General features: G+C 38.1%; 1 protein-coding gene and 1 long non-coding RNA gene across 2 annotated transcripts in view; one reads left to right on the top strand and one right to left on the bottom strand.

The window, feature by feature from the left end:
- Window positions 1-19,125, top strand: part of LOC112045364 (uncharacterized) — a 69,750-nt gene that overhangs the window by 32,542 nt on the left and 18,083 nt on the right. Inside the window, exons 2-3 of the mRNA XM_024081516.2 lie at window positions 3,782-4,002; window positions 12,061-12,214. Coding sequence (XP_023937284.1) covers window positions 3,782-4,002; window positions 12,061-12,214 — 375 coding nt within the window. The remainder of the gene's footprint in view (window positions 1-3,781; window positions 4,003-12,060; window positions 12,215-19,125) is intronic.
- Window positions 1,615-2,223, bottom strand: LOC112045365 (uncharacterized). The gene is made up of 2 exons (XR_002886805.2): window positions 1,924-2,223; window positions 1,615-1,692 (listed from the first exon to the last, which is right to left on the bottom strand). It is a non-coding gene; the product is annotated as an uncharacterized LOC112045365 (long non-coding RNA).

The following is a 19,125-nucleotide window of genomic DNA, read 5'->3' as shown; positions in this document are numbered from 1 at the left end:
AATCATGTATTGTTTTTTTTTATGAAATGTTATTCAAAATATATAACTATATCTAATTGTTCTAAGTTTATTATTCAAATTTTGTTCATTGATTTGAGAACAATATACCTAATTATAATTACTTTTAGGTGTGAAATAACTAACGATTAATACCCTCATTTTTAATTTGTTTGTTGGTAAACAGTGCATCGAGTATGGCTTAAGTATATCTAAATATATAAATACATATATCATGCTCTTTGTTTTAAAATGAAAGGTCGCTGGCTTAATTTCTTCCATAATTATGTAAGAGAGGGGAATCTAGAGCTTAGAGTTTGACCCACTAAGGAGTTGGCGATCTTAGATTAACTATTTTTATGGTTTATTTTCTGAAGTCCATAAATTGATTTTGCCATTATCAGCGAAAACCCAACGAATCCACTGAGCGACAACGTCATCCAAGTCCAATAGAAAATTTTCTACGTACGTTTCACCCCGAAACCGAGGCATTCTCAGCTGATGTTGACTCTACAGATACTATAATCGTTCGACAAAGTATACTGTATAGGGTAAAATGCTACAATACGCCCCACTTTTAAGTAAAGCGCAATAAAATAACCTCTAAATAAATCTAATCGTATATTTTATAAGATATGTAACAAACAGTTTATAAACTACAAAATGGCACCTTAGTTTGGTAAAAAATCCTTATACACTAGCTAAAAATACAATTTTTTTAAAACCTTAGATAGGGCGTTTTGTAATGCTTTGAGTTGATAATATGCCTCACGTCTAGTACAAAATGCCCCACTGTAATTATATGCAAAAAATAAACAATTTCTTAAACTTTACCTAAGCTAAATAACTGAAAATGAACAATTATTATAAGTCTTTGTAGTTACATTGAGATCAAATTCTTAATCACCATAATAATTTTATATAGTATATTTAAGTAGCATAGTATCTACTTATTTATTTGGGTTCTTAGACAGCCTCCTGCTTAGCTTTTCCATCACAAACATTGCATAAAGGATTGATTGTACTTTGTACAAAATTAATGCATTCAAGATGTACATGATAAACATCTTATCCTCTTTAGAAGTACAATAATCTGTGCACTCAACGCACCTATTCTGTTCATCATCAGAAATATCTTTATTAGAAGAACTCTTATAATTTTGTTCATTATTATCGCTTTCTGATGATGATGAGTTATTCACTTTTTTTTTGTCGCTTTTTCCTTTCCTTCATATTTTTTTCTGGATATTTTCTTGAGACGTCCACACTACAGCATTTTGTTTTTGTTTAACATCATTACTGTTAACTTAGGTATGGAGAGTAAATTTTAGTCAACAATTTCGTTGGAGTTTGTTCTGCAGATCCTGATGGTATATCAGGACATTTTTGAGTTGTTTTTTTCAAATGCAGTATTTGCTTATATCTTTTTCTGGTATAGCGGTCGGTTCATACGGGTAGATTCCACAGGACTTTAAAGCAGCGATACAGTTGGACATACGAGCCGCCTTTCCCCAAGCTTTGCCTATTAGTTTGACTATCCTTCTGAAAAAACACATGGTCTCTTGAGTGGAACTTTCAGCTTTCCTGTTAACAGATGTCTTTTAAGTGTTCTTGATGGTATTTTGTACACTCATTGACTACTATATCCTCGCTGCGTACTTTATGCATACTTTTTCTTTGATAATTACGCGGCATCTGTAAAAATATAAATATTTTTGTGATGGGGCGTATAGTACTATTTTAATCGAGGCATTTTGTAAATTTATGATTACAAAACGCCCCAGTCACATAATAGACGCCGTGAAGGTTATTCACTCCAAGTAATACGACAAACGAAAGGTAATTTACACTAAAAAACATATTTGCAAGCAAAATCTGATTAAAATAAATGGTGTCACAATTTAAATGAATTTGTATAGTACTCACCGCAATATGTTCCGAAGCACTTTACAAAAGATTTAGATTTTTTTCCTAATAAATCGCAATTATCACGTCTAACCAGTAGCCAGGTTTTCGGGCGACTGTCGCGCTACCGTTCGTGTCACTGCTTGTCTGATATCTGTATTTGTGTGTGTGTAGGCGCAGTGGGGCTTATTGTCAACTGGGGCGTATTGTAGCGTTTTACCCTATACTGCAGTTACGTTTCATAAAAAACGGCCCACAAATGCTAAATTATTTGACAAGTTTTAACATGATTCCATGAGCCAAATTTATAGTTGTGCGTAGTGTAAGGGCACAGAATATATTTATTGGTGTCAAATATTTTCAATGTAAATCCGGCACTAAAACTATTTTTCCTCTTACTGAGCCTTTTCGATCTTTGAGCGTAAAGGTACTAGAATATTAGTTAAATTTTCAATACTCAATTTTTCTATGTATATTAAGAGATGTTATTCTTTATATCTTTAAGACAAAATATTTTGGGCCAAATTTGCCGCTCCACAAAGTCTGCCTAGGCTCCAGCCTGCCAGCCTACTGGTAAACCCGTCACTGGATGTGTGACTTTACCTCGTTGTGTAAAAATGACAGACAATTTTGTTGGTGAATTTGCGTGCAATACTGGTCCATTTGTAATTGGTCTGAGAGCAAAGTAGACAGGGTGGGCCGGGGGTGGGATTACGTTGCAAAAATCAATTCAAACAGTAATACGATGGTAAGCTGCACTAATTGGTATATGAAAACCGCTGCAAGGATTTCGTTACAATCGTTACATAATGTAAATTTACATAGTACCCTACCGGCAATGAGTTTCCATTTTAATAACTTTCATATTTGACTAATGAGCTCGGAAAACTAGTTAACAAAGGAGCTTTTTCGACAACTTTTCCAATGGGAAAATATGCTCCTTGTTCTCTCACGTTATCCTGTATAACTCTATACCCTCTTTTCTCTAAGGGGCTGCTGCTCAGGTTATGGTGATAATATTGACTCCCCAAAGTCCAAACCTTACTTGATTTACGGATCCGAGACCTGCTAGGCTATTCTGTAACGATATTTTTATAACTCGCAAATACGAGTTTCGAATTCATCTCTATCTCTCTCTGTTTAACACGATACTATAGAATGAGAAAGATAGCGGTGAATTCGAAACTCGCACTTGTGAGTTATACAAAACAACGTTATGCGCACCATTGACGATCAATTATTCTCACGTTTCTGCAGCACCCATGACTATAACTGATCGTGTATCGGCCGCTGCGTGCATGACGGCTCGACTTATGAAACGTCTTCACTGCCGTTTGCGCTGCAGAAACGTGAGAATAATTGACCGTATATTGCTGACTTTAGAGAATAGCCGTGCTGGCCGATGGAGCGAGCTATGCTTGGAGTTTCTATGCGTGATCGAATCAGAAATTAGGAGATACGCAGACGAACCAAAGTCACTGACATAGCTCAGCGAGTCGCGAAGCTGAAGTTGCAATGGGCAGGGCACAGGTCTCTTAATATGTATCATCATTAGCAACCCATATTCGGTTTACTGCTGAGCTCAAGTCTCCTCTCAGAATGAGAGAGGTTAGGCCAATATAGTCCACTACGCTGGCCCAATGCGGATTGGCAGACTTCACATACGCAGAGAATTATGAAAATTCTCTGGTATGCAGGTTTCCTCACGATGTTTTCCTTCACCATTTGAAACACGTGATATTTAATTACTTAAAATGCACACAACTGAAAAGTTGGAGGTGCATGCCCGACCCGATTCGAACCCACACCCTCCAGAATCGGAGGCAGAGGTCATATCACAGCTGTATCCAATAAATAAATTTAATTAATAATGTTTCAGACACGTCTACCTCACATAACAGCGGTGCTGGCAGTGGTGGCGCTGTCCTCCAGCAGCATTGTCAAATCACCAACAGACGGACAAAACTTCGAGCTGCTCATACTGCACAACAACGACATGCATGCGCGCTTCGAACAGACGTCACAACTCAGTGGCGCATGCACCACCGCGGACAGAGAAGCTGGGAAGTGCTATGGAGGGTTCCCGAGGGTTGCTCACGTGTAAGTTATTTTATCATCATCCATCATATCAGCCGATGGACGTCCAGGACATAAGCCTTTTGTAGGGACTTTCAAACAACACGACCATGAGTCGCCTGCATGTCGTCAGTCCGCCTGGTGGAGGGGTCGACCAACACTGCGCTTTCTAGTTTGGGCTCGCCATTCCAGCACCTAACGGTTGGCAACCCTAGTTGAGGTTAGTATAACTGTTAACTTCTCAAATATTATGTGCGATCGATGTGGATGAGGTTCTCTGTCTACGCCTCTTAACTTCAGTGACGTGTGTGGTAGAGGCAGCTTGAGTGATCAGCGCCGATATAAAGTATTGTACTATATTTCGGGTCTGCGTTCTAAATGTATACTGTTGAAGAAATATCTATTATGCAAAAATACTACATTTTCAACACTGAAATCTCACAAACAAAATTTTCATATTAAAACATTATGAATTTTGACAAATACGATACAGTCTAGCATCTGTCCAGCCTATCCGAACTTGTTTACCTTATTGAGTTCCAAACATCAAATTGACGTAAAAGTTCATTTTAATTTTAGCATCCTTCGACCATAGTAATTGGCATCCTATAAACATAAAGTCCAAATTCAAATGAGACGTATTATAGGCGACATTTCGTCGACGAGTGTTTAATACCGGAATCGCATTACCTACTAATTGCCGTTGTAATAAAGCTCAATACCTATGATTTTATGCTCGTCAATTACTTCTTTAGTTCAACGGTAAAATCTATTTCTAGCTACAATTTTATCCCAAACAACTGAAGGGTTGCTGCTATCGGTATAGTAAAAAATCCTATATTCTTGCGGAATAAGTCGCGGGCATCAGCCTATCAATTGATAATACTAAAAGGAGTTCCTTATCCAATTTTTTGACGTGACAACGATTAATAATTCGATGAGGCCGGCTGCACACTCGAAAAAAATGACGACATGCGTCCTTCTGTTTCTCTAGGGTTGCAACTTTTTTTATAAGAAATAAGGTGTATTCTGGTCTATGAAGATTATGAAACAGTATTTTAGAAAACTAACATTTTGTTTTGAAAAATGTCAGTAAACCGACTTTACAGACAACCGATTTTTTTTCAATGGTAGTTAACAAATCCTTTACCTTTGAAACGTCAATTTTGGCTATTTGTAGAGAACCTATCATCATAACTTTTTTTTATAATAATATAAAAAATATTAATTAATTCACTATGATGGATCCACATTAACAGTGTACAAAATGAATAAAAAATAACCTGAAATACCACAAATTCATGCGGATTGCACATTGCACATTTAAAGGAGTTCCTCATCATCTTTTAAAAAAAATGTGATCCAAGTCGCATCCTCGAAAAGGCTCAAATAATTTTATTGTTTTTTTGTTTGCATATTTGGAAGATGTACCTAGGTAAAGTATTTTGCACATTCCTAATTTCTAATCGCAATTTTAATATTTTGTTTGAAATTAATTTATATGGCAAAACAAACTTTGCCGGCTTAGCTAAAAATCTAATAGTATTATATCCCACAACAATATTTTATACTATAGATATGTTACGTGCATACAAAATCATTGCAAAAAGCACGTTTATCCGCCTCAGTTTTGATGCGCTAGTGCCCTATCTCTAGTATAAAATATCTATTATATATACAGTGTCGTCTTATTCAAGTAGTAAATAACTGTTACTTGGCCTACTGATCAATAAACGGCGACATTCTTTAGAGTTTACTCGAGTAACAGTGGCGTAGCGTGCCTTTGAGAGGCCCTGTATCAACATTAGTTGGAGGGCCCAAATGAAGGTTAAAGATTTCTCATCAAAGAAACAAAAATGCTTGCTTGATATAAATATGACAGTGACTTAACCTATGTACCAAGGAAAAAAAGAGATTACCTTTTTGACTTATGTCATTTTTGAAGTAAAAACTCTTTTTTTTTTCATTTATTTAGGAAATAAATATCATTAACATCATCATCATCATCATCATATCAGCCGATGGACGTCCACTGCAGGACATAGGCCTTTTGTAGGGACTTCCAAACATCACGATACTGAGCCGCCTGCATCCAGCGAATCCCTGCGACTCGCTTGATGTCGTCAGTCCACCTGGTGGGGGGTCGGCCAACACTGCGCTTACTAGTGCGGGGTCGCCATTCCAGCACTTTGGGACCCCAACGTCCATCGGCTCTTCGAACTATGTGCCCCGCCCATTGCCACTTCAGCTTCGCAACTCGTTGAGCTATGTCGGTGACTTTGGTTCTTCTGCGGATCTCCTCATTTCTGATTCGATCACGCAGAGATACTCCTAACATAGCTCGTTCCATCGCCCTCTGTGTGACTCTAAGCCTTCTTATGAGGCCCATAGTTAGCGACCAAGTCTCGGAACCATAGGTCATCACTGGCAACACGCACTGTTCGAAGACTTTTGTCTTCAGGCACTGAGGAATTTCGGACGAAAAGATGTCGCGAAGCTTCCCGAATGCAGCCCAGCCGAGTTGGATTCGACGGTTCACCTCTTTCTCGAAATTGGACCTACCTAACTGGATCATATGTCCTAGGTATATGTATTCGTCTACAATTTCGAGTGCAGCGTTCTCAACTATAACTGGGTGGAGCGATACATGAGCATTACACATTATTTTTGTTTTGCCCATGTTCATTTTCAGGCCCACCTGTTGAGAAACGCTGCTGAGGTCATTGAGCATGGTACTAAGGTCATCCAGAGTCTGTGCCATGATGACTACATCATCCGCGAACCGCAGTTGAGTGATGTACTCGCCATTGATGTTGATGCCAAGTCCGCTCCAGTCCAGAAGCTTAAAGACGTCTTCCAGTGCGGCGGTAAATAGCTTCGGAGAGATCACATCTCCCTGACGCACTCCTCGCTGCAACTGGATTGGCCTCGTAGTCTGATCCTGAATACGGACTGACATAGTGGCGTTTTCGTACAAGCACTTCAACGCTTGGATATACCTGTAATCAATTCGGCATCTCTGCAATGACCTTAGCACAGCCCAGGTTTCCACCGAATCGAAGGCTTTCTCATAGTCCACAAACGCTAAGCAAAGTGGCTGGTTATACTCGTGAGTCTTCTGTATAACCTGCCGCAGCGTATGGATGTGGTCTATGGTACTAAAGCCTTTTCGGAAACCGGCTTGTTCGGGAGGCTGGAAGTCGTCAAACCTATTAGCGAGACGATTCGTAATGACTCTCGAGAACAATTTGTAAACATGGCTTAGCAGCGAGATGGGTCTGTAATTCTTCAGCAAGGTGTTGTCACCTTTTTTGAAGAACAGAACCACCACGCTCCTATGCCACGCCTCAGGCGTCGTGCCCTCGTGAATGACGGAATTGAACAATCGCTGAAGGACTTTAAGTATCGGTTTTCCACCCGCTTTCAGGAGTTCTGCTGTGATTCCGTCCTCACCTGGCGCCTTATTGTTCTTCAGGTGTTTGAGAGCCACACTAATCTCGTATAGGCTGACGTCCGGGATATCTTCGGTATAGTGTCGGGTCAACTTGGCTCTGGGGTCTTTAGCCAAATTGGCAACAGGCTGCTGAGTAGTCGTGTATAGCTGTCCATAGAACTTCTCGACCTCACTTAATAACTCGGGCTTGGAAGAAATTAGATTACCGTGTTCGGTCTTCAAACGCGTCAGCTGCCTCTGTCCAATAGACAGATCTCTGGCGAAAACTTTCGAGCCTCGATTATTTTCAATCGCATTTTTAATACGCTCGGTATTGAAATTTCGCAAGTCGCTGGTTTGCGACTTAGAGATCTGTCTACTGATTTGTCGGTATTTTGACGCATGGCATGACGAATGGCGGTATATCCATTCCCACAGGCTAGATTACGAAATGCCTCAGGCCGGTGTCGGGCAGCAGCGACACCGGCGCGAGTAATCTAGCACTGCGCTGACCAACCCGCATGCCCAGCGTGGTCAGTACTGGGCAAAACTTTGTATGGACGGCAAAAACAAAACACAGCCCCTAGTCCCCGGCAGCCCCGCTATTCCTGGCTCTGGCAGCGGTTATGGTAACGGCGGGGCAAGGGGTGTTAAGAATCTCCGGCAGAGATTCCGCTGCCAACCCCGACGACTAGACCTGGCAACATACAACGCACGCACTTTGAGGTCCGACGAAAAGGTCATCGAGCTGGAAGAAGTTATGAGCAAGTTGCACTGGGATATCATAGGATTGTCTGAAGTCCGAAGAGAGGGGGAGGGCTCGATAATCCTTGAATCCGGCAACATGCTCTACTACCGGGAGGGCGACCAACAGTCCCAGGGTGGTGTCGGATTTATCGTTCACAAGTCCCTCGTGAACAATGTTGTAAATGTCGAGAGTGTGTCGAGCAGGGTAGCGTTCCTGGTCCTCCGAATTACCAAACGGTATTCGTTGAAGGTTATACAGGTTTACGCACCGACCTCGACACATCCCGACGAGGAGGTAGAGGTATTGTATGAGGATATTTCTAAAGCCATACATGCCTCAAACTCTTATTACAATGTTGTGATGGGGGATTTTAACGCAAAGCTGGGCGAACGTAGCGGTTCAGAGTTGAAAGTGGGACGATTTGGATATGGGCAACGGAACGATAGGGGCCAAATGTTGGCTGACTTCATGGAGAAGGAGGGCCTCTTTATGATGAACTCCTTCTTCAAGAAGCCACCACACAGGAAATGGACCTGGATGAGCCCCGATGGTTCCACGAAAAACGAGATCGACTTCATCTTGTCTACCAGACGGCAAATATTCAACGATGTTTCTGTGATCCATAGGGTGAAAACCGGTAGCGATCACCGAATGGTTAGAGGCACGTTGAATATCAACATTCAGCTGGAACGGTATCGACTGGTGAAGTCTACGCTCCGACCTACTCGTGCCCATATTCAAAACCCCGAGTCCTTTCAACTAGAACTGCAGAACCGCTTTGATTGCCTAGCAAATTGCGAAACTGTGGACGATCTGAACAACAGGTTCGTGGAAACTGTCCATTCCGTTGGGTCTAAGTTCTATAAGACCCACCGTGCGAAAAGAACCAAAAAGTTCTCGGACCAAACACTTAAACTCATGGAAGAGAGGCAAGAAATCATTAACATAAAAACAATAATTTACACATATAAGAAACACTTAAGCCAATTAAGTTTCCATATAAAGATCGTACATACACAATATAGGGAGACAGCAACAAAACTTATAGTAAACCAGAAAACAAAACAAATAACATAATAAAACAAAAAAAACGGCGGCAATCTATAGACAAAAACCCAAATAGTAGTTCTATACCTCGTCTATTCTAAAGTTTTTTAAGTAAAAAGTTTTTTTCCCGGGAAGCACCGGATTAAGTGAGATGAATTACATTTTACTAATTTATGGTTTCAGGGCCCCTGTAGTCCCGGGGGCCCGTAAAATTAATACGGCTGATACGGCGCTAGCTACGCCCCTGTCGAGTAACCTACGAAGATTATAAAGTTATAGGCTTCATTGATTGATTTACCAACGTGAAGCTGAACTGATTGAAGTCTGGACGCCGATTAATAATATTAAACGTTGAAATAGCTCAAGCCATAAATAGCAACGTCAACACGGAGAACGGAGTTGAAAAATAAATACACACCTGGCATTTATATCGCAGTTTTTGTGGAAATACTCCATTGCCACGTTGTTCTCGCTGATCCAGTATATATGCGACTTAGAATTATTAGGTTTTGAGTTCGAGGCCTTAGGTCAGCCTTAGGTACTCGCATCTTTAGGTACGCCGTCGGTCGGTTAGCTCCAAATGTTCTAGAAGGGGAGATGCCTCGCCTTGCAGTGAGCCAGTATAATGATGTATAAGTGGTCCACTGCAAGGAGGGTAATGATGATGATGATGATGATAGTACATAATAAATAAATAAGTCTCACTAATAGAGAGCAATAATTTGCGAGTTCTCTAGCTTTTCGCAACAAGGAGTCGCTGGATGCAAGCGCCTCTCAATCTTGGTGTTTGAATGTTCTTATAAAAGGCCTATGTTCTGCAGTGGACATTCAACGGCTGAGATGATGATGATGATGATAGCTTCTCCTAAAGTTTACGTCATTATCAGAATTAATATTTATATCTATACCAATAGTTCGAAGAGCCGATGGACGTTGGGGTCCCTAGGTGCTGGAATGGCAACCCCGGACTACAAAGCGCCAATAGATTAGGTTATATCTATCTATACCAATATTACAAAGATGTCAAGTTTGTGTTATTTATTGTAGGGGTAATCTCTGGATCCACTGAACCTAATTCGAAAATTCTTTTACCACTGGAAAGCCACATTATTTGTGAATGTCATAGGCTATATTTTATACCCGTATTCTCACTGAAGCGAGATCTACGCGGTTGAATCCGTTTGGCCTCGACTAGTTGCTTGTAATTGAAACTAATAATGTAAGCTTATAAACAGCTTGACTGTTAGTAGAATAGGTGCATAAAGAAGTAAACTTTAGAATGGCGCGCATTGTTACTGAATGGACATAAAAGCGCCGGTTGCCAAAGCACTTAAAAGCCCCGCAAGCGAAGTGGTAAGAGTCTAGATTTTTTTTATATTATTCATAATACACAAGCATTGTTGTTGGAATTGGTTGAAGAATTTTTATTTCTCTTAAAGAATTTACATTTACTTTTTAGAAACAATAGGGATGATGACAGATTTTTAAATTGTATATAAATTAAGAGTATGCTAATAGTAAAGCAATTTTGTAAAAGTAACTGGGTGTCTGCGATCATAACTTTCGGAGCTACAGGGATTTAAAGGGTCAGATTTGCGGCGCTGCCGCGGATCCCTGAAAAACGCTCCATACAAAATGGCACGAGTTAGTGACGTCGTTGACTCGCTGATCGTTACATTAGTATGGGCGGAATAGTATTGTTATTACTGCGTTTATGTTAATAGTTCATTTATTGAAAAAAGTCACTTTTAATCTAAAAGTGTATGAATTTTTATCTAATTACTATAAAAGATTTTTATTAGATTTGAAATTTTATAATCTTATTTATTTAGCAAATATCCAGTCAATCTTTGCTTTTTATGTATAAATTAATTAACATTGACCTTATTTACCCGAATTTATTATAAAAATCAATATATTCCAACCTAGCCATCATCCCCATTCTATAATCTTACTACGGACAATTGCGAATCGGATTTTCTTACTGAGGGGTGCGTACCACAGAACAGACAGCGCTAAAAGCCAACGCTCTTGTTCGTACAAATTTGTAGGTAGGTAATTAACTCTGATAATTGAAAACTTACTTGAAATAAAGACTATACCATTTCTTTATTTCAAGTAGGTACGTATGATTTATTTTTACTTTTAGATTTTCCCATAAACACAAGTGATTTCGACGAAATTACTTGCCTTTCATAGTTCTAAGTCTAGGTCAAGGGACAGTAGTTACTTACCCCATGATTTTTTGATTCCCTTGAGAGAGTTGAAATGTATGTTTTTTTGCGGCATTATCATTTGATTTTTTTACATTAACTTGAAAGTGTTTACAGCTTCAATGGGCTGTCCTGAGCACTTACCTATGTCCTTATGTGGTTCAAATTTCAACTCCATACCACCCACCGAGACGTGATAGCCCAGTTGATGTGACCTCTGCCTTCGATTCGGAGGGCGTAGGTTCGAATCCGGTCCGGGGCATGTGCCTCCAACTTTTCAGTTATGTGCATTTTAAGAAATTATTAATTAAATATCACGTGTCTCAAACGGTGAAGGAAAAACATCGTAAGGAAACCTGCACACCTAAATTTTCTTAATTCTCTACGTGTGTGAAGTTTACCAAACCGCATTGGGCCAGCGTGGTGGATTAGGGCCTAACCCCTTTAATTCTGAGAGGAGACTCGAATTCAGCAGTGAGCCGAATTCGGGTTGATAACGATGTTTTAAATAGAATACTGAACCTTAGAAGGATAAAAAAGTTAGAGTTTCTTCCATAGTATCATTGGAAAGCTCAAAGCAATAAAACCTATTCACAAGGCAAGAAATAATTTAAATTGTTCTTTTTTCGTTCGCGTTTCAGAGTAAAAGAGGCAAGAAAAGCGGCCGCATCGGGCGAAGGCCCCCCGGTCCTATACCTGAACGCGGGGGACACTTACACGGGGACCGCCTGGTTCACTATCTATAAATGGAAGGTTGCCGCGGAGTTCCTCAACGCATTGCAACCTGACGCTGTTGTAAGTAAAAACTTAAATGGAAGTGACAGTTACTCTCAAATTCCTAACGCGTAAAAGAATATTTGCCATGTGTTTTTAATATGTTATATCCCGTTTCCTCCAATTGGTTTTAAATACGACCAATTTTCCCGTTCCCTCCAATTATTGTGTGTCTTAGAAGCTTAGGAATGAGTACGACATTAGTCCACTGGCTGAGTTCGAAACCTCGGCCTATCGGTGTAAATCCGACCCCTTTACTGTGGAATTATTAAAGCTTTTATTACGCCACTCACGATCAAGTCAAGTCTGCAGGACGTTTAGGGATGTGGCCAGCGAAATAAATATCGAAACCATACCCATAATCCCTCAGACCAATTACCTGCCTCGCTAGACGTTATTCTGGCAAAGATCAAGGATCAACGATCTAACGCGTTTATAAAATCTGTTTCTAAATAATAATCGATGTTTTAGTGTAATCGTTTTCGTCGTGTAAATAGGTTCCCTAAAAATCTTTAAGCGCCCTGCAGACTTGACGGTAAATTTGATCCTGAGTGAGACTTCTGAGTGAGTTGAATTGTTATCGTACAACCCCCTCCTAATAGTTTTATAACCTTGCATGGAGTGGCCATGCAAGGTTATAAAACAGTATAATAATTCTACATATAAATATTATTTAATCTGCACGAACTGATGTATTGAGACTATTTGCCTCATCACATAAGTAACCCAAATCACATCCTATGGGTGCCAATAATATCTTTAATACTTATTATTCTTTTAATGAGTAAATGTTAGGCTTCCTGCATACAATATTTTTAATATTATTAATATTATTGACAATAATTTAGGTAAGATTATCAGGGAGGCACTAGGACAGTATTGTTTCCCTAAAAGCAACTTTACTTTACCTACCTATTAATTTCAACAATATTGTCAAATACTGCCCATTGACTGTGTGCGGGAAACCTAAGGTATATTTATTAATAAGTAAAAAAGTCATAAATCAAAATCTAGACAGGAACTAATTAGCAATGGACCAAAAAGGTGGTTGACAATTATGTTTCTGTGTATTCAAAGTATTGGATTTTACTATACATTTGCAGTGTATCGCGATGTGGCGTATCCCGAACTGGTTTTTGTGGCTAAATCTGGCTGCAATGATTTTTGGCCAATTATCTCGCTGCGATGACTTTTGTTTGACCGATTTCATCTGTTTGCCTTTCATGTGGTTGCGCTAAATGGAGGCTTCAAAAGCTTCGTAAAGTACAGCGAGCTTATACTTTATGAATATGTATTTGTGTTTGCGGTGTTACCCTGTGTTGTCATTTTGCAATTATTTTTATACCACAACGATACTGTTTTATAACTTGAACGGGCTCACACAAACCAAATGTTTATGCTTAATTCGGACTATTTAGTAGATGTTTTGTGTGAAGTTTGCACAAAGTCGGTCGAGCGGTTCTTCATTTATCACATCTTTTGTAACAAATTAATTCAGGGGTAGGGTGAGGATAGGGTAGTGTAGGGTAGGGATAGGGTAGAAGTGCACATAAGTTGAATCGAAGCTTGACCGGGTCCGCTAGTAGATATATGTATAACTGTAGGTAAATACAGTGGCGTGCGCTTGATAGATGCCTAAATGCCAGTCCTAGATTAGCCTGTAAGCTATTTAAGCATTTGCTTAGGGAATATTTTCTAGAAGATCACCAGAACCGACCGAAACTAAAAATGAGCACACAAAAATTAAAACCGCGAGTTTTAATTATTATGTTGTAACCACACAGAGAAAGACTGCTTACGACAGGCTGCTAAATGCATTGTCTATTCTGAGGATTAATTACAAAATACTAATATAGAAGGATTTTTTTATAAATGTACGTATCTACCCGAGATAAAAACCTTGGGCACGGCTCTATATACAATACACATATAAATAACTGTATTAATACTGAAACAGGGAAAATCTTTTTTCAAGGAACAAAATAATGCAATGTTTTGAGAAAATCTCGATGTGTTATTGATTTCCCTATACGAGTAATAATTACATTGCTCATAATTATACATACGTATCGCTCCAATATACTTAGCGATAGTCAATATTGACATACATAATTATGCAAGTACATATTTTCCATCTTATAATATAAGAATTGAGAAACTCCTCCTTTTGGAAGTCGGTTAAAAACGTAACCAAGCTATCAGACTAGTTATAAATTTGTTAAACAATTTACTGATTAATTAAATAAGTATTATTATAACTTGTTAAACCAAATAGCAAGTGGTTAAAAAATACCTGCCATTTGAAAACAATACGTTTGATGCGGTCATTTTGTTCTGCACTGTGTGTGTGTGTGTATCAGACGTTTGTGTGTTGTGTGTAATTACAGTCTGCGTATCGTAGGGCTGTCAACAGTCTTGATTTTTCTGTGGACAAAAATGTGTGTTGTATTTTTATTTTGTGTGAGTAGTTAGTACCACCCAAGTAAAACCTAGAGTTAGAGTTTAAGTCGAATTAATTAATGAAGTGCATGACGTTTTTAGATTTTTACAATACTTCAATATAATATCGTTTCAGTCAAGTTTAAGTATATTTATTTATTTATTTATTTAGTTACTTAATCGAACAACCACAGCCTATTACATAAAAGAACAACCGAGCCTTATATCAGTCGTGTAAGGTGCGTAACATTTTACATTTCATCTTGATAATAAACATTAGCTTATGAGCTAAAAAAATAATTTAAGTATTAGGTATTGTAAATTAATTTTCAAAATGATTACTAATTATTATTTTACATACTAGCACAACATAGGTAGGTTACACAACACAGAACGATAGTATAGGCGTATAGTATAGGTATCAGTATCAAACTTTCGGGAAATCGGCTTTTTTTTCTTTACAAGTTAACCCTTAACTACAAGCTCACCTGATGGTAAGTGATGATGCAATCTTTGATGAAAGCGGGCTAACTTGTTAGGAGTAGGATGAAAATCCATACTCCTTTCGGTTTCTTGTGGTCAAAAAGATTTTTATTTGATACTAACGGACGCCCGCGACTTCGTCCGCCCTTAGACCTCTTTAATCCAACCCTTACCGTAGTATCGCTGTAAAAATTGAGTAACTTCTCCCGTTTTCCCTACATTTCCCTTTACTGTTCTGCTCCTATTGATCGCAGCGTGATGAAAAGTATACTATAACCTGCCCAGGAGTATGAAGAATAATTATAACAAATTTCGTTAAAATCCTTTGAGTAGTTTTTGTTTCTATAACGAACATACAGACAGACAGATAGACAGACAGACAGACAAAAATTTTACTGATTGCATTTTTGGCATCAGCATCGATCACTAATCACCCCCTGATAGTTATTTTGGAAATATATTTCATGTACAGAATTGATGAGATTGATTAAATATAAGTATTGATAGATGATTGGCAACCCTAGGGGCGAGCCATCTTGCGAGAGCCTTGCAACGGTATCGCAATCTGTGATTATTCCGTCTTGTTGGCCACGTCTCGTTTGACACTTGATGCATCGCCTAACAATGCCGATGTCTCCATTCGGTATCACTGCCTACGCAAATAAAGGTCTAGTCAAACGTACCTCTCCTCTCAAACTCAATAACTTTTATCGTTTCTAATGAGTATAATATGTCTGCAAGATTTCAAGTAAGTAATTAATCTCGGTAAAAAAATATCTCAATATTCGATTTAAAAAATTAGATATACTAAAGGTGTCAGTGATTTTGAATCGTAAGTTAGGTACATTACTACCCTGGAGGTCCCCGATTTTTCACAGAGATATTACATACAAGCGGACGCCTGCGACTTCGTCCGCGTGGAATTTAGTTTTTCACAAATCCCTCGGGAACCATGATTTTTTCCAGGATAAAAAGTAGCCTGTGTGTTAATCCATGCTATAATATATCTTTATACCAAATTTCAGCGAATTCGGTTCAGTAGTCGAGGCGTGAAATAGTAACAAACATTCATATCACCAAAATCATCAGTTTTCGCAAATCTCGGAAAACCATGGTTTTTTTTTTCGGGATAAAAAGTAGCCTATGTCTTAATCCAGAGTAAAATCTATTTCCATTCCGAATTTTAGCCAAATCGCTTCAGTAGTAGCGGCGTTAAAGAGTAACAAACATCCAAACATCCATACAAACTTTTGCGTTTATAATATTAGTAAGGCTTTAATCTGGGAATTAAATATTCCCAGATTAAAGCCCTCGGATTCATTGTTTATTTATTACCTAACATTAGACTTACACCCAAGAAAATGGAGTCCGGCAAGTTAATTGACTTATTATTATTATCAATAATACAAAATATACAAACGATAGATGATTTAGTATAATTGAATGATGGAAAATTACTGGTTTTTCCTTTAAAAATTCCACTACACAAATAAAACACTATACCATTCTGAGGTCAATGATATTTTATTCTAGAGATGGGGCAAAACTGAGGCGGATAAATGTGGAAAAATGACTTAATTTCATTTTAGTCGCTTACTAAACAACGAACGTTACTTAAACAAATAATACAATACAATGTCGAGTTGTGTGTTCAGCAAGTGTAAAAACTATATATACATAAACTAACGAACACCCTAGGGATGAAAAGTAGCCTATGTGTTAATCCAGTGTAAAATCTATTTCCATTCCAAATTTCAGCCTAATCGTTTTAAATTGACAAAGTTTCATACAAACTTTCATCCCCTATTTTATCCCCTTGGGGGTAGAATTAATCAAAATCCTTTCTTAGCGGATACTTACGTCATAACATCTACCTGCATGCTAAATTTCAGCTCCATCCGTCCAGTGGTTTGGGCTGCGCGTTGCTAGATCATTAAGTCAGTCAGTCACCTTTGAGTTTTATATATTTAGATATATAATGGAATTAAAGACAAAACTGTGCTCAGTGGTGTAGCTAAATCTTGTAGGGACGTAAACTATCTATAGTATAAAATTATCATTGTCTTAGATCGTTAAACTTTTAAAAATAACTTCATTAAAATTCCACCTATAAAAAGATTTAGTTTTTCTCATACCAAAATTGAGACGTTGAGTGGTTAGATATGGAAATACCCTAACTTGTCTACAACTGCTATATTCTTCCTATGTGTCTATAATACGTATGTACCTATGCTTTGTGATCGTACAATACATGCATATCCTGTTAATTATGTCGTTTGCTTGTGTCGATTAGTGTACGCTGTGATTTAAGACTAGGTATAGTTAGTAGTTATCTTTATGTAAGACCGCTTAGTGTACCGTCAGCACTAACGAAGTCTAAGCTTATTATACCTTGACATTTTGTCTGTCTATTTAAGTTTATCTCCGAAAAATGTTAATTTTTCCGTAGTATCATAAAAGTCGTGAATAGAAACAGCGACAGCGACAGGATATACCTCTGCCTTCAATTCGGATGGCGTAGGTTCGAATCCAATCCGGGGCAGCACCTTTAACTTTTCAATTATGTGCATTTTAAGAAATTTAATATCGCTTGTCTCAAACATCGTGAATAAACCTGCATACCTGAGATTTTATTTTCTTAATTCTCTAGGTGTGTGAATTCTTCCAATCCGCATTGGGCCAGCGTGATGGACTATTGGCCTAACCCCTCTCAGTCTGAGGGGAGACTCGTGCTTAACAGTGAGCCGAATATGGGCTGATGATGATCATAAAAGTCGATCATAGATTAAGCTTAGTTAAACAAAGACTTTTTAAACAGTAGGTTTAGGTTAAGTTAAATAAAATCGTAAGGTTTAGGTTAGGCTAAAGAAAGTCTATACATACTATATATACTAATATTAAAAAGCTGAAGAGTTTGTTTGATTGAATGCGCTAATCTCAGGAACTACTGGTCCGATTTGAAAAATTCTTTCAGTGTTAGATAACCCATCTATCGAGTAAGGCTATAGGCTATATATTATCTCCATATTCCTACGGGAACGGGAACCACGCAGGTGAAACCGCGCAGCATCAGCTAGTACAATAAAATTAAAAGTATTATAGTACAGATACCTGCATCCGAGCCAAAGAACAGAAATCACGTAAAATAAAAGTGGAAATGCTGAAGTTGTGCAGAAAATCCAACAAAAAACTTTTCTTCAAACTTTTAAACTTAGAACCACGATCGACGGAATCGCGAAGCCTTTAAACTTAAACGGCTTAAAAGTTTTGAAAAATCCTTCCATAATACAATTTCGTACCTAGTTTTATTTGTACTTAAGTGAAGACTTAAGTAGAATAGAGTACCTAGTAAGTAGGGAGGTATTGCTTTTAGTCCGTACTTAATTTAGTGTTTTCATCCTATGCTACTTAGGTATATTATAAAGGCGAAAGTTTGTATGGATGTTTGTTACTCTTTAAAGCCGATTTGGCTGAAACTTGGAATGGAAATTAATTTTATTCTGGATTAACACATACACTTTCATCCCGGTAAAATCCATGGTTCTCGAGGGATTTGTGAAAAACTAAATTTCACGCGGATGAAGTCGCGGGCGTCCGCTAGTAACAGTATAAAATAAACAAAACGGTCTAAGTCTATTCGTTTTTATATCACATAAAGACGTAATAATAGCTATTATAAATAGTAAGTAAGTTTATACCATTTCCATTATAAAAAAAAAACATTTTCTTGTAAAAGTTATAAAATCTCATGGAGAGCTAACTGACTAACTCATGTTGAGCTAAGCTCCTAAATACGCCCTCGCCTTACACTTTCTAACTCGAACATAACTAGTGTTCTGTGTAAATCCTAGAGTAAGTTAGTAAGTTAAATACGTACCCTACATTTAAGTAAATTTGTGGCTCAAATTGAATTGAAATTAAAAAAGAAGTCGCTTCAAAACACCGCTTTATTTAGCCTAATTAGTCCAATTACTCAATTATTAATTGATGCCTACTTAAGCATGAATACC

The sequence above is a fragment of the Bicyclus anynana genome, chromosome 19, assembly GCF_947172395.1.
Source record: "Bicyclus anynana chromosome 19, ilBicAnyn1.1, whole genome shotgun sequence".
NCBI lineage: Eukaryota > Metazoa > Arthropoda > Insecta > Lepidoptera > Nymphalidae > Bicyclus > Bicyclus anynana.
This window is presented reverse-complemented; position numbering and strand designations above follow the sequence as displayed.